The sequence below is a fragment of the Natator depressus genome, chromosome 3 (assembly GCF_965152275.1).
Source record: "Natator depressus isolate rNatDep1 chromosome 3, rNatDep2.hap1, whole genome shotgun sequence".
In the NCBI taxonomy this organism is placed as follows: Eukaryota; Metazoa; Chordata; order Testudines; family Cheloniidae; genus Natator; species Natator depressus.
The window spans coordinates 40,125,127-40,148,202 of NC_134236.1; the positions used below are offsets into that span (position 1 = coordinate 40,125,127).

General features: G+C 41.9%; 1 protein-coding gene across 2 annotated transcripts; it reads left to right on the top strand.

Annotated features, from left to right (window-relative positions):
- Positions 1-792: 792 nt before the first annotated feature.
- Positions 793-9,240, top strand: TMEM18 (transmembrane protein 18). Of its 2 annotated transcripts, XM_074946821.1 has the most exons (6): positions 793-875; positions 1,676-1,796; positions 2,496-2,550; positions 4,203-4,296; positions 4,387-4,472; positions 5,074-9,240. In XM_074946821.1, exons 1-6 carry the CDS (start codon positions 828-830, stop codon positions 5,075-5,077), a joined length of 408 nt encoding a protein of 135 aa, XP_074802922.1. In that variant the 5' UTR covers positions 793-827; the 3' UTR covers positions 5,078-9,240. The 2 variants fall into 2 exon arrangements, with proteins under 2 accessions (XP_074802922.1, XP_074802921.1); XM_074946820.1 differs by lacking the exon at positions 5,074-9,240 and having other exon boundaries at positions 4,387-5,027.
- The last annotated feature ends 13,836 nt before the right edge of the window (positions 9,241-23,076 follow it).

The window sequence follows — 23,076 nt, forward strand, 5'->3', positions numbered from 1 at the left end:
CGCCCACTTCCTGGATCCCAACAGGACCACACTTCTAGGACTACAGAGTTGACATGGGGAGCGGGAGGCAGCTGCTGTCAACTCCTGGCCAGGTTTACTTCGACTCAGGTCCGGGTCCACTACAGCATGGATGCCTAGAGCCCTAGATTCCACCACAGAACAGAAAATTTGTAATCTAGGATTAAAATGCAATGTAGACGCTCAAGTCCAGGGTTCCCTCACATGGGTCTGCTGACTGGACTCCGAATAACCCTAGTGTTTTACACTGCAATGTAGACATATCCAGAGGCACTTAATAACTGTAGTGCTGACGGAAAGATATTTCTTCTGCTTCACCCTCTTCCCAGGCCCCGTTTATCACAGTCACCTATTTCCCACAACAGACACCCCTTCCCACCCATAGGCGTGCTACCCCGGGCTGTGGAAAGGAACTGAGCACCCCAGCAGGATAGGAGCGAAACGTAAGGGCGCACAGCTCCCCACCCTGCTCCAGCGCCAGGCAGGCAGCAAGGATCGCGGGAACGCCTCCCAGACCGGCCCTGCCCTGCACCCCCTGGCAGCCCTGCGAGAATGGGGCACCAGGGTAGCTTGGCTGCGCTAAGTGCAGGAGAAGGGTGACCCCCCTCCCCCCAACAGACACCTGTTGAGCCAGGAACGAGGCTGCGCAGAAAACACCAACACCCGCTATCCCCCTATCGCGCGCGCTCGCTGTCTTGCCCTATATGTGCTGTGAAAGGCCGCGAGCTCTAACGTCGTTTCCCCGTCCTATCTCGCGGGATTTCCCCCTTAACTTCTCGCGAGAATGAAAGGAGGCGGTCTCGGCAGAGATGGAGCCGCCGCAGCGCGTGCCTACCGGCGTCTCCGCGATACTGGCGGTAACTTCCCCCGCCCACCCTGGCGAGGGGAGAGAGAGCGCGCGCGGGGGTGGGGGATCTTCATCAAGCACGGGAGGGAGGGGCTGTGGGGCGGGGCGATGGATGGGTGAGGCCGGGGGAGGCGGGAGATCTGCGGGGAGCCGGTGGGTGGGGGGCGGTGAGGGGGGTATTAACGGGGCCCCGCTGGGGGGAACTGTTGGGCTCTGGTACCTCAGTCTGTGGAATAGGGGGAATTCGGCTGCCTTTGGGGCAGTAATCAGGTACCTCTGGTACGTGACGTACCGGGCATTATTGGGCTCTCTCCCGTATTCTGGCGGCAGAAAGGGCTCTCTGGGCATGAGAGAGTGAAGCTGTCCAACCCCTCCTCACACAGGCCCAGTTATGGGTGTCCCTGGCCTCCGAATGTATCCGAGGCCCTACTTTGCAAACACTGGTGATGTGAGGCATCCCACTGCGTGGAAGTGAAGTGACTCACACGTGTAAGTGTCCGTAATGTCACAGACCAGTCTGTTTTACTTCATTTTGTTTCCTTCTTTAAAGGAAGCTTTAAGTTGGGGCTGTCTGCTTTCATGTTAAATCGTTTTCTTAATCTGCATTCCAAGGCTGAGCTTTTCTGATGTCAGTAATTTAGAAGAGTAAAGTAAAATTCCAGGTTTGCCAGGGACACACATAAACCGTCTAAGATTGCTATACTGTTAATACGTAAGCCTAGAGTAACAAGGTTAGCGTGGGTACAGGTAAGATGAAAGTTTGTTCTATTTTGTAAAAGTTTCTTAGTTGATTTTATGTTTTGTCTGCAGCAGACAGACTGGTCTGAACCATGGCTGTTGGGACTCGCAGTTTTCCACATCCTCTGCTTTCTGATCACTTGCTTTTCATTCCAGCGCTACCACCTGCAGATAGGGCATTTTCTCTGCATGGGTGAGTAGAGAATTAATAACTTACCTGAGTTTGTGTTTCAGTTTGAAATAGGCATCCAGATCTTTAAAGTTATATATATTATTATACACCACCTCTATTGCACACTAGTGATTATAATTTTGTTTGTGTTCATTTGTTATTATATACGATCACACGCCACTTAGTAATGTAACATACCACTCAACTGTGTGTGTGTGTGTATGTATGTATATATATATATATAAACTTCTCCCTTTTTACTATAATAAGCCTGATTTATTTGTGCCCTGTTTCCCAAACAGCTTGAACTAGCAACTCAAAAAAAAATAGTTTAAATCTTTTGGTCTTGTTGAAGACTTGGCTTTGCTTAATTTAGGGTGGTTTTGTGGTTGAGAATTATTGAGCAGTTAAGTGGTTTGTATGTACTTCGTGTCTATATTGGCCGCATTGAAGATGACAAAGTTGAATAGCAAGGAGGTAGTCTTGGGAAGAATGGGGCCTCTGGTTTTTTAAACTGTTTACTGTATGGTAGCCTTGTCTGAACACAGAAGTTTAAATGAGCATGTTCTCTAATTGATCAGCAACGTAACAACGTTAACCAGTACGACTTTAAATGAGGGGTTACTCTATATAAAAATGTGTATAGACTCGGAACTGATCACCAGCTGTGCATTTGTCAAGAAATGTTCAACCTAATATTAGTTTCCTTCTGTGATCCAGTTGCCTTGGTGTATTGTGCTGAATATATCAATGAACTGGCTGCTATGAATTGGAGGTAATTACATTAACTTTTATTTTCATATTTAAATTTTGCTTTTATTGGGAATGCTGGTTTTTCTGTACAGTCCTCAAAGGCAATTTCTAAATGAAGTGTCACATCCCTCAACAGTGGAAAGTAGGATAATGAATGGTTTCATTAGTTAACAAAAAAAAAATGAATATTAAAATTATAATACAATATGTGCTAAGTATTATATTTTGTTTAGTACTGTATACCTAACTCTTATCCTTAAGGGAGAAAATGGATCTTTTTATGCTTGTTTGACCATCTTTAAAAATAACATTACAGATTCAGGTTATTTGGTTTTTGTTTTAGTTCAAACTAACCCCAGAAAACGTGTGAAAACCCTTTTAAGTAACAAGTGAAAACAAGGTTAGGTGTTTTTTTTAAGAGGAGGTGGAAGGTATTTTTGCTTTTGGTCATGAAATTCATCCATATTTTTATTTGTGCAAGAATATTGAAATTTTTGCATGATTGGTCTCTACTCAAGAAACATAATTCTGGAACAGCAAGTTGTGATAAAACTTGTCTGTTTATATGTCTGAGTCAAGCCTGGGCGAAGTGGGAGGTATGACTTACTGAGGTCAAACTTGGGTGCCTAAAACTAAGCACGTAGGGCCAGATTTTTAAGGGTATTTAGGCACACAGTTGCACATGGGCAACTGGTGGAATTTTCAAAAGTGCACAAATACCTAATTGCCGCTGAAATCAATGGAGTTAGATACCTAATTGCTTTTTAGAATCCCATTAGATGCTTATCTGCCTCTCTAGGTGCCTATATGCCTTTAAAAATCTGGCTCTTAATCTGTATTTAGACACCTAAAAAAAAATTGGCCTGATTTTTTTCAGAGGTACTGAGCATCTATATCTTCCCATGACTTATGAGAGCTATAGGTGTGCATCACCCTGAAAATTAGGTGTTTTTATTTAGACATCTAACTATTGATATGTGTGCCAAACTTAAGACATGAATGCTTGAAAATTCTGGCCCTAATGCTTAAATACTTCATGTATTCAAATATCAGGAATAATTGAAATTGGTGTCTACAAAAGAAGGGCTATTTCATAAATGTAAGTGTGTGTTTTCTTTCTGATGCATAAGCATAGCTTCCTAATGTGAATGTGCACAGACAATTTTCAAAGAGGAAGTTGTATCTATTAGTCACTTTGGGTATGTCTACACTGCAGTTGCGTACCCACAGCTGGCCCATGCAAGCTGACTTGGGCTTGCGAGGCTTAGGCTAGGGAGTTAATGTGGTAGCCCAAGTCAGCTGTCACAGGCCAGCTGCAGGTTTTTAATTGCAGAGACATACCCTCAGTTGCGGTGTAGATGTTGGGGCTCAGTTTGCAGCCTATCCATTAGGATCCAAGGTGGGAGGGTCCTTGAGCCCAGGCTGCAACTGAGCCCAAACATCTACACGGAAGATAAACATCCCGAGTCAGCTGGCACAGGCTAGCTGCAGGTTTTTAATTGCAGTGTACATACACCCTCAATTCTACCACATTAACAAAAATATTGTACAGAAGTGAAAGGGTAGAATTGGTTACAGTATGCATACAGGCAGAACATACATGTACAGGAATTATTTTTTATTGAAATGTAATGTATGAAGTATGCTGAGTAACACGTGTTTTATTTATTTCAGGTTATTTTCTAAATACCAATATTTCGATTCAAGAGGGATGTTTATTTCCCTAGTATTTTCAGCTCCCTTGCTGTTGAATGCTATAATAATAGTGGTATGTGTTTAATTTAAGTTTATATTTTTAATAAAGCAGATTATAAATTTAATGTGTCCACGTTATATGTAAATATATTTACTTTTTCAGGTTACCTGGGTTTATAAAACATTGAATGTAATGACTGAATTGAAGAACCTACAGCAAAAAAGAAGAGCAGAAAAAGAAAAGAAAAAGTGAATATTAATTGATTTATTTTTAATAACACTTTATGTAACCATTCCTTCCATTTTATTAATATACATATATATATGGTACTCTCTTTCCCACCCACCCCCGTCTTATACTCTGGGCTTGTCAGCTACAAATGGTCATTGTTTACATGTGATATGAATATGGCCATGCAAACAAAAAAAAGCTGATCTTAAAAAACCTTCATGCTCTTTACCATACAGTAGTTTGTTTTGTGCTGAGCCAATGTTTTAGCCTCTGCTAGATTAGACTTTCATATCTTCTGCTCAATAATCACTAGTCTATAAATTATATACTTATTTCATAGGCTGCTCATTAAGGGTCTGATTTGATATCCATGTAAAGTTAATTGGAGCTTTGGTACGGATTTCAGTGGGTGCAGGATTATACCCCATCTGTGCTTACAGTGCTTTATTATGAAATTAAAGTGTCAATACATTGAAAAACAACTGTAAAAAAAAAAAAAAAAGTGTTGTGGATCTCGTGCATCCCACCAGCTGTATGTTAATAAGCAACTTTTACAGAATCAGTTTACAAATAAAAAGGTTTGTTTTTTTTCCTAACTCTCACTCCTGTAAATTTAAGCTGAGACATGGTGGTCAAGATGGGTTCTGAAAAAGATTTGGCGGTCATGGTGGATAATCAGCCGAACGTGAGTGCCCGCTGCAACACTGGCCAAAAGGACTATTGTGATCCTGGAGAATCTCAAGTAAGAGTAGGGAGGCTGTTTTACTTCTGTATCTGGCACTGGTGCGACCACTGCTGGCATACTGTGTCCAGTTCTGGTGTCTACAGTTCAAGAAGACAATTGATATATTGGAAAGGGCTCACAGGAGAGCCACAAGAATGATTTAAAGGATTAGAAAACATGCTTTATAATGACTGAGCTCTTTAGGTGGGATCCCAAAAGGGACTTAGACATTTGCCACACAACATCACAGTTCCTAACTGTAGGCAACAGGAGCAGCGGGACCCACAAAGCTGAGATAGCATTTAAGCTTCCTATATGATGTATGGGAAGAGCTAGGCACCCAAGAATGTGATCTTCAAAGATAGCACACTAGGCAGGGAGTCGCCTAAGCTAGCAATGGCAAATGCTGACACGAGTGGTGTGTCCTAAGACCCAGCTGTCTGTCAGAGATAGTGCCTGTCTTTGCTTAGCAAGCCGTGACAAGGAACCCATCTGGAATCAGGTGGCTTAGGAGCCTACAGCATTTTTTTTGCAGAAATGAGTTGGAGGCCTGTAGTGTTCCATACAAAATGGGGCGCTGCCTACTTGATAACTTTTAGCACAGTGGAGAGAGCACTCACCTGGGATGGGAGAGAGCCAGGTTCAATTCCCCTCTCTGCCAGAGGAGGAAAAGATTGGATTAGGTGGTCTCCCACACCTCAAGAAGGTGCTATAATCAATGAGCTATGGGATATTGTGATGTGGGTCTCTCTCAATCTCCTAAAATGTTCCACTGTGGATACATGATGTTTGAATGGAGGAGGGTGACTGGGTGCAAGATTTTCCACTTCCCAGATTGGTGCTCTAATCACAGTGCTACAGTCATATGCTCTGTCACCCAATGACTGTTCCACTGTGGCTAAAAACCTAGTTATTGGGCCAGAGCCGAATGCAGTATAACTGAAAAGATGATCTGGTACAGACTTCCAAAGAACATATTAACATTAAAGACTGAATATTAATCTGCATAAGCCAAATAATACTAAGATCCCAAGTTTACACACACATATAAGCTTAACTTTAATCACTTGAGTAGTCCCCTTAATGCCAGTGAGACTACTCATAGGAGTAAAGTTAAGCATGTGCATAAGCTTTTGAGGGACATGGGCCCAAGTTTGTATCACAAGTGTATTTAGGTTGTGGTAAACCATGTTCAGTGATTTGGCTGCAGATAATTTCCTTGATCCTCATACAATAAGACTGACTATTGAGAGATCAAGTATAGCTGTGTAAAAACTCTTGCCCCTCCAGTGGAAAAAGTAGGATTTTGTGAAAAGAGGTACTGGTTGTTTGCCATACTAGGACTTCATAAGTAAGAAGTCCGCCATTTGCAACAAAATGTGTTCAGTGTTGTAAATGGTTATAATTCACCCTTAACCTAATTAATAAATTTGCACAATCTGTCCTTTTAATGTGAGATTAGGAAAATGAAAAATAGTTTTTCTAAAACTGTATGAAATTTTCATGGGATCAGCCATTACAAACAAAACTGCTATTTCTGAACTTAGACATAGAAGAGAATTCATAGAGCAGTTCTCTTAAGTTATAAATAAATATAACAGGGAAAAAATAAGGATCCCTTTCTGTTTCCAAGCATCCTGTACTCTATTTGTCTTTTTAGGCGCTGATCTTGCAAGCTGATCAGTGGGGACAGTTCTCTGCACCTTTGCGGAGCCGAACCAAAATCAGGGAAGCTTGTGCAGGCCCAAGAGTCCACCCACACAGATCACCTTATAAGGGCTGGGCCCGTCAGGATCAGGGACATGTCTCACTTTGTCTTGTACAGCAAGACAACAGTGTTGGAGCATTAATAAATAGCATACTGCAATCCTGAACAGAGTAACACACATGCCAATATAAAAACTTTGATAAGTAAAAATGACAGTTTTAGCATTGAGGAAGTTGAATATCACCGTAATGATACAATAGTTTGCATACTTTTAAGTGGATAGAAGCTGGATATTTTCTTTGTTAAAAATCAATTAATATGAAAGCACAGTGGCTTTTTTTCTAAAGTGTGGATATGTGCACATTGGAAGAGAATAGGTGCCAAATCAATAAAGTAGGTATTTTTAAAAATTGGAATCTTCTTAGCTTTTTTTCAGTTCCAGGAAACTCTCAAAATACACTTTAGAATTCTAAGTATAATTGAAGCAGCACATGGTTTTAAGCCTTCTCTATTAAAAGGTCTCTTAAAGGTAAATAGCAATATGTTTAAGAAAAATAATTTAGTCGTATAAATTAATGACTACAAACTGAGACAAATGTGATTTTTTTTTCCAAACGTTATAAAATGTAAATAACAAAAATATTCCAGCATTTTTTTCCCCCCATGGGATTATCAAGCCTTACCTACGTTGATTACTTTTCCTTTAGATAACCTTTTCATGTAACGTTATGAAGGAAATTTTAAGTTTTAGAGTGAGGGAAATACATAAAAGAATAATAAAAAATGGTTTTCAAATTATTTTTTTTTTTAAAAGTGTTTTTTAACCATAAGGGCATCCCCCAGAGAATTAAACGGAAAGTCGTAATTGTGTTGGTTATAATAGGAATGGATTTATGAAGTGATGGAACAATAAATGTAACCTAGAAGCCTGCTTGCTGACAAACCTAAAATAATTACATCATTAATTCAGACAGTTTTTGCTGGTTTCAGCTTTCTACATGTGTAAGTAACTTGGGACTAAATTTTTATTTGTGGTGGAAAGCCTGAATCAACATGCTTTGCCTGGAAGATTTCAATGTAGGTTTTGTGAGAATGCTCCAGGTTCAATGACAAGGAGTCTAAGATACAGCCAAGGGATAGCTGCTCTACTAACTACTGCAGACTTTGGGCTAAAAAGGGGAATTTGGTCATTGGATTCATGTAGCTTGCAGGGATAAGCTTCACCTCCAGCGTGCCCTGATCTCTTCTCAGTGCTACAGGGAGAGTCACTGTGGAATAATGCTAAAAGGTACATGAGGAGTATGACGTCCACCTGCCGTGCTTCCTGTAGCCCAGCTTTCGCTGTATTTGAATCATGGCAATTCTGGGGCATTATGTGCCTTTTCAAAGGGGGGCAGCTAGGACTGTGCCCTAAATTTGCTAAAAAACCCTAAATGCAATAGAATTTGAAGTTAACATCATTCCAAATGCAAAACTGGTTAATGAACTGAGCTTGAGGTGAATTTGCCCACAGACACTTGATTCGGCTCTGTCTGGGAACTTGACAAGAGGAGGAGGAGAAGAAAACACAATCCTCCAAAAACAAGTAGGAGTCGGTTTTTAACAATTTTCATTCTATATAAGAGGGCACACTTTCTGGCTTGGAACATGTTTACTGAAAGTAATGTGTTTCTTCAAGTTCAATAAGACAAAGTCAGATTATTTTGCCCCCTTTTTATTTTAAAGCTAAACTAAATCCATTAGGAATGAGGACACCTACTAGTACTGGCATAGACCCCAATACAGCAAAACACTTAGGGCTAGATTTTGAAAGGTATTCAGATGCCTGAAGATGCAGATTGGTGCCTAATGGGATTTTCAAAAGTTTTTAAGCAAGTTAGGCACCTAACTCCCATTGATTTCAATGGTATTGACCATTAACTTTAAAACATGAATTGTTGATGGGACTACTCACATGCATAAAGTTATGCATAGACTTAAGTGCTTTGCTGGATCAGGGCCTCAAGTAGCATACTCACTTTGATAAATTTATTATGTATGCATTTCAGAAAATGTTCAACATAGCTTCTGTCAGGGTACTAGATTAACTTTAAAACTAAGCTTTTTTTTTTTTTGTAAAGGATTGTCATATATAGGAGGAAGGGTTTGGTTTGCTTTTTTTACGTAGGTTTTAGTATAAAAATGTTGGGGAAAAGTTTGAAGTCAGAAATATCTTGAATTTTGGTGATCAAAATTACACTGAAGTTTTGGGCTCAAGACTAGTTTGACCTTTTCTTGATTTATAACAACTGGGTTTTTAAAAAAAAAAACCTCTTTCTTGCTGGTTTCTTTTTTTTGTGTGTTAGGGGTTCAGATGATAAAGAACCAAGTTTCTAATTAGTGAATATTTTATTCCTCTGTCATCATTGTTTTGAACAGTTTCTTACATACACATATATTAGTCTTATGCTTTTTAACATGACTGGGGAAAAATACTTGCATACACTGTAACTTTACAGCATGAATAAAACCAATTTGTGCAAGTTGTTAGACTTTGGTTATCTCAGCACAGAAAACTCAAATACTATGTCTGTGCATATTTGTATCCAATGTAAATATTTTTAAATGCAAAACACCCCTTAAATCTTGTATATGTTCAAGAAATATGGGTCAGTTTTGAGTATGGTAATATTGGTTTGCATCCAATACAGGTGTAATATGAGTAGGGAATACTACAGTTAATTAACCAGTGAATGGCAATGGTTCATACTCAAAAACTGACTTATTTCTCTTGCAGTATTTTCCATACTACCCATCACCATAGGAGCTAAGCAACTAATTGCAACATATAGGAATGAGCAAGAATGCTTAGACTGTAAACACTTCAGAGCAGATACTTTGTGTTATATATATTTTTACTACTGTAAAGCATCCCATGCAGTCATGATTTAAATAAAACCCTCTACAGGAAAATCACTTTAAAAGGATAATTTATACATCACAGTGCACTGTAAGGTTCAAATCCAGCAGACATGTATATACTTAATGTTGATTCCAGTGGAATTACTCATGTAGTAAAGTTAAGCATGTTGGTAAGGGCTTGCAGGATAAAGGCCTATTACTGTGAATAGATTTTAATTAAATAGTAGTGGAATTGGTTTAAAACAAAGCAAATTTCTTAAAATGGACAAACTCGAAGTGCCAGTTATGACGTACACACAAATTTAGCCCAGAATCAAATAAACAGCCTAACCTACCCTTTCATAAGGTCAGTTAGAGCAGGGATTCTCAAACTTTAGCAACATACGGGCCCCCATTTTGATTTTAATTTTTTTGCAGATCCCCAAGCTCCCCCCTCAGCCTCAGGCCCTGCCCCACCTCTTTCTGCCCCTGCCCCTCCTTTTCCCTGCTTCTTTATGCCCCCATCCCTGCTCTTCCTCCTGCACACTGCTGAACAGCTGTTCCCCGATGCATAGGAGGCTTTGGGAGGGAGGGAGGGGGAAGAGTTGATCACCTGGGCCCATGGACCCCCTGGGGAGTACCCTCATGGACTCCCAAGGGTCTGCAGACCCCAGTTTGAGAAACTCTGGGTTAGATGAATAAGAGAGAGATTCCAAAGTCGAGGGCCCTTCATGGGACGCATCCTGCCAAACTAGTCGTTCAGATCTTAGAACTGTAAGCACATCAGAGACCTCAGTTGTTGTGGGAGGAAATGTGCAGAAAGGCAGTCTTTCATAAATTAGGACCTAGGGCTTTCTGAATCAAGGTGAAGCCTTAGAAGGGATTGTGAATAAGAACAGCATACCATTCTGGGACACGGATACGGATCTTTGATCATACAATAGAAATAATGATGTTTTAGTAGCACCTCAACTGGTCTAAGAATCCATATAGTGGTATCTGAATATATTTGTGGATGTCCAGCCATCAGCACAAGCTCAATGTGGGTAAAACAACTAATTTCCCCCCCACGCTTCATTCCCACTACCCCTCTTTCTCAATCACTGTTGATAACAGCACTATCCTTCCTGTCACTCAAGCCTGTACGCTGGGTGCCATCCTTGACTCAGACCTATCTCTAAGTCCTCACTGTGACCTATGGTGCCTAGGGCAGCCCTCACTGGAAATGCCATGGTCAGGGCAGGCTACAAAAGGGAGAGCAGAAACTCCCAAGGCTGGTGGGTAATGCTGACTTTAAACTCCTCAATCAGTCACAAACTCTGCTTCTGATCCCCCCCACTGGTTAGCAAGAAGCAAAATCACACAGCCCCTTTATTGTTTTCTGGCTCTCTGGCTCCTAGTCAGCCCAGAGGTTCAGTGCCATGAGAAGTTATTTAAAAAACTCTGCTCACATATACAAAATGTTCTTCTGACCCCAAAGGGTCAGCCACGTTACTAGGTCAGTGTAAGTTTGGATAAGCAGGCTAGGCAGTTCTTATGCCAATCTGTCTGGGAGTGTCACCCAGATGCACAGCACATGTTTGAAATACAGATATACCCTACATATCTATAACATAAACAAGATTACAAAATACCCAAAGATTACCCAAAATACTGTGCTGCTAGCCAATCCTTTAGTGTCTAAAACTAAAGATTTATTATAAAGAAAAAAGAACAAGAAATGGTTAAATATTAGAGCAGTCACATACATACAAAGACTTCAAAGTCCATATATCAGGTTCCTAGCAGTATTGATGAGTTTGCTGGCTTGAAAGTCCCTGTGGAACACATCCACAGCTTGGATGGGTCATTCAGTCCTTTGTTCAGAGCTTCTATTGTAGAAAGGTTACTCCAGGGTAAGAATCAGGAATGAAAACAAAATGGAGAAGATGTGTTAGGATATAGATATTCAGGCCTGTCTGCAAAGGCCTGTACTTTAAGAATTTAGGTGTATTCTTATCACTTGGCTAGTTCTAGAGGTATAAAAGAAAGAATCAAAATCACTGTCTGCTGGTGTAAGGGCCTTCTCTTACTGTGACAGTCTGAGGCCCTGTTCTTAGGCTAAGGCCTTTGGCTAAGCAGCAGAGGCAGCCATAAGCTAGGAAGCGACAGGTCACATCCTCACATTCCAAACTAGTCACATTGAAAGAAGGTGCTATTGGGCTGTTAGGAATACAATCCTGTCCTGATAATGCCTATCACCTCCAGAGACAGGGAAGTGCCTAGAAAATGTAAAAGGAAACAGCATCCTGTCTGGCAAGAACTCACTTATCAATACTGGGATGTGAAATCCTCACTTCTGTATTGTTTTGTCATTATAGTTCCCACTTTGCTATTGTTTGTCTGTATAATCTCTGTCTGGTTCTGTGATTGTTCCTGTCTGCTGTATAATTAATTTTGCTGGGTGTAAACTAATTAAGGTGGTGGGATATAATTGGTTACATAATCATGTTACAATATGTTAGGATTGGTTAGTTAAATTTGAGGAAAATGATTGGTTAAGGTATAGCTAAGCAGAACTCAAGTTTTACTATATAATCTGTAGTCAATGAGGAAGTGAGTGGGCCTTGGTGGGAGGGGGTGAGTGGGTGTGGGGGAGATGGGAACAGGGAATGGGGGTAAGGAAATTGGAATCATGTTTTGCTAAAGAGGGGAAATGGGAACAGGGAATAGGAGTAAGGAAATTGGAATAATGTTTGGCTAAGGGCAGGAATGGGAACAGGGACACAGGTGTAAGGCTCTGTGGTGTCAGAGCTGGGAAGGAGGATACTAAGGAAGGAAACTGGAATCATGCTTGCTGGAAGTTCACCCTAGTAAACATCGAATTGTTTGCACCTTTGGACTTCGGGTATTGTTGCTCTCTCTTCATGCGAGAAGAACCAGGGAAGTAAGTGGGTGAAGGAATAAGCCCCCTAACAAGATGCAACTGCCTTTTAAGTCTTTTGCAATGCAGCTTGAATGTCCTTTGTTCTAAACACAAGCTGCCCAGTACGTGACCTGGAAGCCTTAAAGTTCTGTCCATAGGCATGCCCCTGCATGCCTTTCTGAGTCATAAGGTGCATCCCTGACCCTTTCAGTGGGTTCATTGTACAAGTTATGTCCCTTGACGGGCCATCAAGCAGGCTAGGCAGTTCTTATGCCAATCTGTCTGGGAGTGTCTCCCAGATGCACAGCACATGTTTGAAATACAGATATACCCTACATATCTATAACATAAACAAGATTACAAAATTTATAACATTTTCTCAGATACCTCACATGGCATATCTGACACAACTCTTTGCCATTTTACAGTATTGGTAGTCATAGTATCCTAAAGTGTTCCCCAGATTCCATACAACATCACACTCACACCCAAGCTATGTGTAAGACTGTCTATACTGTATGGTGGTGCATACTACAGGGGTATGAATGCAGAGTGGATCAAAGTGTGCTGTTTGAAAGAGGACTACTTTAATGCAAACTAGCTACCTTTAAGTTCTCTCCAGAAGTGTCCACATGGGGCAGTTAGAGTGCAATGCTTTGGTGCTCTTTGTAGTTCATGCTCCCATAGTCCCCACTGCGGTACAGCATAGACAAAACTTAAGCCTTACTCATTCTTTTTCAATATCAACTCCAAGGCTTGGTCTGACCCAGCAACTTATGTTGGTATAACTACAACACTCAGGAATGTAGAAAATCCACACCCCTGAGTGATGCAGTTATACCAACTCCCGGTGTAGACAGTGCTATGTTGATGGGAGGGCTTCTCTCATCAGCATAGCTAGTGCCTCTCAGGGAGGTGGAGTACATAAGCCGACAGGAGAAGTCCTCCTGTTGGCATAGGAACAGTCTTTGCTGAAGTGCTAGAGCAGCACAGCTGCAGCCTTTTAAGTGTAGACAAGCCCTAATATATGTCCTTTCCTGTCCATCCACACAGCTAAAACTTTCATCAAGGCTGTCATCATCTTGTGTCTCGATTACTACAACATCCTTCTCTCTGGCCTTAACAAATGTAATCTTTTGCCACTCGTATCCATTCATAATGCTGCTGTAAAGATAATTTTTCCGAGGCGTTGCTTTAAACTTGTTACCCTTTCTTTCCATCCTCCACTGGCTTCCCTTTCACTATTGTACCAAACATAAACTGCTTGTCTTCACTTTCAAGGCCGTTCACGCTCTAGCCCCACCCTATCTTTCATCTCTCATTCAGCATCACAATGTTGACTCCCTCCTCCAATCAGCCCATGATGTCAAACTCCATCACCTACTTGTTACATTCCCAAAAAAGTTCCTTTGTGCTTTTTTCTACCCTGCCCCTCACACTTGGGAGGAGCTCCCCATAAACATCCACTAAACTAACTCATTCTCCTGCTTCAAACCTGCCTCCCTCAAACATTTCCTTTGCCATGATACCTTCAAAGAACTTGACAAAAGCTAGGCTGCCTATCATGCTGATCAATGATATCTCATTGTTTCCTTGTACTCCCCCATTGGTCTGTTTATCCATCTGTTGTCTCTTGTCTTGTACTTAGATTGTAAGCTCTTTGGGGCAGGGACTATCTTTTGGTTCTGTATTTGTATAGCATTTAGCGCAAAAGGCCTTGGTCCATGACTGGGGTTTTTAGACACTAATAATGCAAATAATAAATATATATATTTTTGAACAAGACATGAAACTTGTCTTTACATTATTTGTTTCTCTCTACTTTCAATCTTCAATAATTATTTGTCACCAGTCAAGAGTTTTCCCTAAAATTGTGTGTGGTAGGAACTTCACACCCCAGAGTGATCCATTTTAGAACCTTTGTTATAGGGTCATATATCTGAAATCTTGTTCTGAACTGTGATTTGGGGATTACTGAGAGTAGTCAGGTTCCTAACACTGCAGCTGGCTCTGAGAGAAGGTGATTTGTGAGATTTGTACCTGAGAAAAAGACAATAAAAAACAGGCAGCTGAACAACCAAGTAAGTAAATAATAAAACTAATGCCAAAACTTTCAGTCCTGTACAGCAAGTATTTAGCTATAGAGTACTGGGGATCATAACCCTTTTGACTTCTTAAACACATTCTACCCATTTCTATGTTGTAAAATAGGATCAGTGAAAGATTTAATGGCTCTGTTGGTTGGAAGGTGCTGAAGGTTAGTCGTTAGTAAGGCCATTAGTAAATAATCTTGCAGTTCTTCATTTTCTCTTTTAAAATGAAAGATTCTTTTTCTTATTTTGTTTAATCTCTTGCTTGGCATCAAAAAAGAAAATAATCTAATTACTGTACAATAATTACTACAGAAATTCAGTACTGAAAACATCTCAAAGCTCCCACTATTCATAAAATCTCATCTGAGCTAAAACATCCAGCCACCTAAAACAAAGAATGCTCAATCCAAAGCATGACTAAACAAAACAAATTCAGTCACGGAGAACATATTCCAAAAGTGGGGTCCTGTAACTGAGAATGCCCTACTGCTGACCTGGGAACTAACAGCCAAAGGCCCAGCAGACCTGGATTTGTGCTGGAAATGGCCCAACTTGATTATCATACACATTGTAAGGAAAGTGATCACTTTAGATAAGCTATTACCAGCAGGAGAGTGGGGTGGAGGGAGGTATTTTTTCATGCTTTGTGTGTATAAAAGATCTTCTACACTTTCCACAGTATGCATCCGATGAAGTGAGCTGTAGCTCACGAAAGCTTATGCTCAAATAAATTCGTTAGTCTCTAAGGTGCCACAAGTACTCCTTTTCTTTCTGCGAATACAGACTAACATGGCTGTTACTCTGAAACCTGTCATAGGGAAAAAGGTTATCTTAACTGCCCACCACTAACATAATGGGTGTTTTAGAAATTCTTATAGATAGGTGAATTACACAGAGTGTCATGCACTCAAAGCTACTCACCGCACATTGCAGTGAAGAGACATATCAAGAGCTGCTCTAATAGAATGCATTAATCGGCCCACAGGTAACAGTGACATAAATAAATTCAGTGAAATGCATTTCAGAGGAAAGGATGCAATCTACTAGAAAAAGGCATTAAGAACCACCACAACTTTATGCATAATTCTGAAGTAGCATATAATGTGACACAGACAATTGTGACATTCAGGCTATCTTGTCTACATATGTGTATGTCAGAAAAGAGGACATCGGTGTCAGGACACAAGTATTGCATTCCGCCCCAGACTCACCAAAAAGCCATGGCGTTCACTATTTGCAAAATAGCCATGAACAGAGCTGCAGAGAAATCACATCAGAGAAGAGGCTAAGGTTGTGATCTATGCATTTGAGCCTATAGAAAAAAACAGAAAATAAAGAGTTCAAGCCAAATCCCACTGAAATAGGAGACTTTCAGCTGAATGTTGGACTGGATCTTAACTGGTTAAATGAAATTAAAATATCTTTAAAAAGTGAATAGTATAATTAATTAATTGAAAGATAATTTAGTGTCGCTACAAAGACATTTTAATTTGACTAATGGTGACTGACCAATAAGAAAAATGTGTGAAAAATTAAAATGGCAAAACATCATAAATGTTTTTATTGAATTTTTACAATTTAATCTTCCTCTGAGAAATGCCAATGCCTCTACTCAATTCTTGACTGTATAATACACGTCTCCTAGTTCACTGATTAGTACACAGCAGGATTGGCAGAATGATCTGCTTCTCTCTAGATTATAAAAATGTGTTTAAAATATTTTAGCTGGATGGATCTTTTAAATTGGAACCCTGAAAGATAGCTTGTCATCCCAATTAAAAGACATCACCATTTAAAATATTCCAATAAGGTCTTAAAATAAAATACTGTGCTGAATAAAAATACCAGAACAAACATTATATTAGTTGCATTTCTTTTATATTCGATCCTTATTTTTTCATCTTTTAATCTTTATTTGTCAACTTCTGGGTTAAAAAACTAGCGATCAGAATTTTACACTGAAGTAAGCAACACTGAACTCCTTAATGCTCGCTGAATGTATCCCTTTTAAGCAGATTGATGTTAATTATATCCCAATTAAGCAACAGTCATTACCATACACTATGATTAGGCTAAACTGGTCTCTTGAGAGAGGTCGTTATAGAGTGGCCATCTCATTTAAGTTTAACCCAATTAAATGTACTCTGGATCTGTGTTAACTCATTAAAAGTAAGATAAACTAGGAGACATGCATGATTGTGACAATTAAATATGTAATTGGCAATATTATATCTTACTATGAAACAATCAGTTTGAACTAATAACCTGTAGAGGGCTCCATTGGTATGTTGTATTGGAACTACTTAATATATTTTGGCATCCACTGTAATTTAATCTAGATTTGATATTAACTATTTTACATGGTTTTAGCAAAGTGCAGAACATTGAAAACTTACTGAAATGGGGAAAAAAGTGTTGAAAAGACAGATTTAAGGTAGTTGAATAAAGTACAATACCCACAAAAACTATCTGCACTTATAGTTTGGCTGCATTAATAGAAGTAGGACAGTATTGCTAACGCAAGAGTTCAAAAATCATGAGTCATAAGATTTGCAAAAGGGTGACATCATGTTTTTTGTCCATCTTCAGAATTTTAAATTTCCCCACCCCTAATTTATGTGGGAGAATTACAGTGTTTCAAATGTATCACAAATAATATAGTTTTGACCCCTCCAGCTGTAGCTCTCCCTAGGGTACTCAACTGAGATTGGTGCAGCCTCCTTGTGCTAAGCCCTGTAAAAGCATATGGTAATTGTGTGCTCTGAAAAGTTTACAATCTTATGCAAAGCATAGAGTTTCTAACACAGGAGCTGCAATTGCATCCCACCAAACTTCTCTCATGTAGGGCCACTAAACATCCATGTGATGGGAACAACTTTTAATCTACTGAGCTGAGCTGAATTCAAACTGGTGAAAAACGGTGGAACTCATTAGACTCAGGCCTGGTCTACACTATGGGGTTAGGTCGAATTTAGCCGCGTTAGGTTGATTTAAAAATGACTGCGTCTATACAACCAACCCCATTCTGTCGACCTAAAGGGCTCTTAAAATCAACTTCTGTACTCCTCCCCGATGAGGGGAGTAGTGCTAAAATTGACCTTGCTGGGTAGAATTTGGGGTAGTGCAGACGCAAATCAACGGTATTGGCCTCCAGGAGCTCCATTGTGACCGCTCTGGACAGCACTTTCAACTCTGATGCACTAGCCAGGTACACAGGAAAAGCCCCGGGAACTTTTGAATTTCATTTCCTGTTCGGTCAGCGTGGTGAGCTCAGCAGCTCGCAGCAGCACAGGTGACCATGCAGTCCCAGAATTGCAAACGAGCTCCAGCCTGGCCCGAAAGGGAGACACTGGATCTGATTGCTGTATGGGGAGAAGAATCTGTGCAGGCTGAACTCCAATCCAAAAGAAGAAATGCAAATATATTTGCCAAAATCTCACAAGGCATGTTGGACAGGGCTACACCAGGGACACACACACAGCAGTGCTATGTGAAAGTTAAGGAGCTCAGGCAAGCCTACCAAAAGACAAAGGAGGCAAACGGTCTCTCTGGGTCAGATCCCCATACATGCTGCTTCTATGAACAGCTGCATGCCATTCTAGGGGGGGGCCCTACCACTATCCCACCATTGTCCGTGGACACCTGCAAGGGGGGAGTCTCACGTCGCACAGAGGAGGATTTTGTGGATGAGGAAGAGGAGGATGATGAAGAGGAGAAGAATGCGCAGCAGGCAAGTGGTGAATCCGTTCTCCCCAGCAGCCCGGACCTTTTCATCACCCTGGAGCCAATACCCTCCCAAGGCGGGATCCCCGACCCTGAAGCCGGAGAAGGCGCCTCTGGTGAGTGCACATTTGTAACTACAGTACAGGGTTTAAAAGCAATAGTGTTCATGGTCACCTAGTTGAAATAGGGGAATTTTTGTAAGGGAACAGTAAAAGGACCCCATTCATGCTGGGCTGTCTGCGTTTGGCTAAAAGGGATCATCCCAGAGAATAGCCACACAGCGGGGGAAGGGGTGAAGGGATCATCTCGGAGAATAGCCACACGATGAAGTGGAGGTAGGTGTGTGCTGCACATCTACCCGAATACTGCAGCCCCTCCTTTTAAATGTGAAACCCGACCCATTGCTTGCTCTGGGAAAGGGGGGTGCTGCAGTTTGAAAACATTCCCACATGTTATGAAGGCATAAGAAGCCCTCTCCCTTTTTATCTCCCCCCAGGTGCAAATGTTTCTATGCTCCCCCTATCATTTCCGTCCCTGAGGTTATCGCAGATTAGAAGGCGAAAAAAATATACTCGCGATGACATGTTTTCCAAGCTCATGCAGTCCTCCCACACTGATAGGGCACAGCTTAATGCATGGAGGCATTCAGTGGCAGAGGCCAGGAAAGAAGTCAGTGTGAAGAGCGGAGGTAGGATGCGATGTTGGGGCTAATGGGGGAGCAAACGGACATGATGAAGCATCTTCTGGAGCTGCAGGAAAGCCAACAAGAGCACAGATCTCCGCTGCATCCACTGCATAACCGCCTACCCTCCTCCCCATGTTCCATAGCCTCCTCACCCAGATGCCCAAGAACACCGGGGGGGGTGGGGGGGGGAAGGCTCCAGGCATCCAGCCACTCCACTCCAGAGGATGGCCCAAGCAACAGAAGGCTGTCATTCAAACAGTTTGATTTTTAGTGTGGCTACAATAAACAATGTGGCCTTGTCCTTCCCTCCTCCCCCACCCCACCTGGGCTACCTTGTTGCTATCTCATATTTTTTTTTTAATTAATAAAGAAAGAATGCATGGTTTCAAAACAATAGTTACTTTATTTCGAAGGGAGGAGCATGGTTGGCTTACAGGGAATTGAAATCAACAAAGGGGCTGGGTTTGCATCAAGGAGAAACACACACAACTGTCACACCGAAGCCTGGCCAGTCATGAAACTGGTTTTCAAAGCCTCTCTGATGCACAGCATGCCTTGCTGTGCTCTTCTAATCGCCCTGATGTCTGGCTCAAAATCGGATGCCAGGCGATTTGCCTCAACCTCCCATCCCGCCATAAACGTCTCCTCCTTACTCTGACAGATATTATGGAGCACACAGCAAGCAGCAATAACAATGGGAATGTTGGTTGCACTGATGTCTGTCTGACCTAGTCAGCAAACAGCGCCAGCGAGCTTTTAAACGTCCAAAGGCACATTCTACCACCTTCTGCACTTGCTCAGCCTATAGTTGAACTGTTCCTTACTACTGTCCAGGCTGCCTGTGTAAGGCTTCATGAGCCATGGGAGGAAGGGGCAGACTGGGTCCCCAAGGATAACTATTGGCATTTCAACATCCCCAACGGTAATTTTCTGGTCTGGGAAGTAAGTCCCTTCTTGCAGCTGCTCGAACAGCCTGGAGTTCCTAAATATGCAAGCTTCATGCACCTTTCCTGGCCATCCCACACTGATGTCGGTGAAACATCCCTTGTGATCCACCAGTGCTTGCAGCACCATTGAGAAGTACCTCTTGCGATTTATGCACTGGTTGTGATCCACCACAGTTAGGGAACCCCATTGCAGCAAAGCCATCCAGTATGACCTGCACATTTCCCAGAGTCACTACCCTTGATAACAGAACGTCAATGATTGTATTGGCTACTTGGATCACAGCAGCCCCCACAGTAGACTTGCCCACTCCAAATTGATTCCCGACTGACTGGTAGCAGTCAGGCATTGCAAGCTTCCACAGGGCTATCTCCACTCTCTTCTCAACTGTCAGGGCAGTTCTCATCTTGGTATTCCTGCGCTTCAGGGTGGGGGAAAGCAACTCACAGAGTTCCAGGAAAGTGGCCTTATGCATGCAAAAGTTTCGCAGCCACTGGGAATCATCCCATACCTGCAACACTATGCGTCCCACCAGTCTGTGCTTGTTTGCTGGGCCCAGAACCAGCATTCCACTGTATCGACCAGCCCCACTGCCTCCATGATGTTCCAATTGCCACAGCCCGTGCTTTCAGGAATGTCTGTGTCCATGTCCTCATCAAAATTGTCCTCATGCTGGCGTCTCATAGCCCGGTTCTGCATATACTCCAGGATAATGCGCGAGGTGTTTACAATGCTCACAACAGCAGCGGTGACGGTGAGCTGAGCAGGCTCCATGCTTGCCGTGGTATGGCGTCTGCAAGAGAGCAGAGTTGCAGCGGAAGCAGTGACAACAGTTAACAGTCGTACAGCACCCAGGAGGACCAGAACTGATCCCCCGAGCTCGTCGCTAGGGAGCAGGAGAGCAGAGTTGCAGTGGAAGCAGTGTATGACGACGGTTAGCAGTCCTACTGCACCGTCTGCTGACAGCAGCACCCAGGACTCAATAGCAGTGGTGATGGTGAGCTGAGCTGAGTGGGCTCCATGCTTGCCGTGGTATGGCGTCTGCACAGAAAACAGGCACGAAACGATTGTCTGATGTTTTCACGGAGGGAGGGGTGACTGACGACATGTACCCAAAACCACCCGCAACAATGTTTTTGCCCCATCAGGCTTTGGGAGCTTAACCCAGAGTTCCAATGGGCGGCAGAGCCAGCGGGAACTGTCGGATAGCTACCCACAGTGCACCGCTCCGTAAGTCGATGCTAGCCATGGTAGTGAGGACGCACTCTGCCGACTTAATGCGCTTAGTGTGGACATATGCAATCGACTGTATAAAGTCGATTTCTAAAAATCGACTTCTATAAGAACAACCTAATTTCATAGTGTAGACATACCCTCATAGACTTTAAGGTCAGAAGGGACCATTGTGATCATGCATCTAGTCTGACCTCCTGCACATTGCAGGCCACAGAACCTCACCCACCCTCTCCTGTAATAGACCCCTAGCCTCTGTCTGAGTTACTGAAGTCCTCAAATCCTGGTTTAAAGACTTCAAATTACAGAGAATTCATTATTTACACTAGTTTAAACCTGCAAGTGATATATGCCCCATGCTGCAGATGAAAACGAAAAACCCCCAGGGTCTCTACCAAGCTGACCCCTGGGGGGGAAATTCCTTCTTGACCCCAAATATAGTGATCAGTTAGACCATGAGCATGTGGGCAAGACCCATCAGGCACTACTAACACCCTTAAGCATCCGATGAAGTGAGCTGTAGCTCACGAAAGCTTATGCTCTAATAAATTTGTTAGTATCTAAGGTGCCACAAGTACTCCCTTTCTTTTTACCCTGAAGCATGTAGTCCTCAATAAGTGCTAATTTTACACATATTGGAATGGGGCTTGGTTTCTGGAAAGATAAGTTTATTAAATCAAGTTCTTGCCCTTCTGGAATGTTCATAGAAAGGGTCTTCCATTCTCTGGACTCAGAGGCAAAATCTCCTACATGTTGCTCCCAGTCTGAAACACATTTCTGTCTACAATAAAGTGCCACATCCTGTTCTTAAAGGGCCAGCTCCTATTAGCCCAATTACAAACACTAAAATGCAACAATAAAACAAATATTTATACAAGATCTAAATTTGCTTCTAAATACAAAGATTTCCAATATAAAGTAATTCCAAACTTTCAAAACTCTCCTTTGCTGTGATGTCTATGAAAAACTTGATAATGGTTAGACTGCTGGTGTGCTGAGACCACTGTCTATCATGCTGACCAGTATTGTCTCATTGTTGTCTACTCCCCACCTATCTGTATCCACCTGTCATTTCTTGTCGTATACTTACACTCTAAACTCCTTGGAGCAGGGACTATCTTTGTGTTCTGTGTTGATACAGCACCTAGCGCGATGGTCCTGGTCCCTCATTGGGGCTTCTAGGTAATACAAAAAAACAAATCATATATTAAAAGTGTAAGGATTGTGGAGTAATTGTTTGAAATTATTTCCTCTACTTAGAGTCGACAGCAGATTTTGGTCTCGCTATCTTCAGATCCACAGTACAAACCTCCTCTGCTTCAGCAGTAAGTGGTAGGGTAAAAACATACCGATATCTTCAACCTCCAGGGGGAAACTCAAAATGCACTTGCCAATGGGTTATACAACTATTGGTGAAACAGTGGTGGGACAATTGGTATCAGGGTTTCTGTTTCTGAGGGAGAGTGTGTTCTAATGGCTACAGTGAGCACCCACAGACACCTTTTTGGGGGTTGTCTATGGGGACTGAATCCAGGCTCTCTAGATGCAACAGCATGAATCTATGTTACCTGTGCTAAAGAACCAGGTCTGCTAGTATGGAGACAACAGCAGAGTCATAAACTCCTATATGTGGTTTAGTCACTAGATAGTAACATGTAGCTGCAGTGTGTGTTACATAAGTAATTTTGGATGTTCTTTTTGAGAAGCAGTATGGGAAATGAGCTA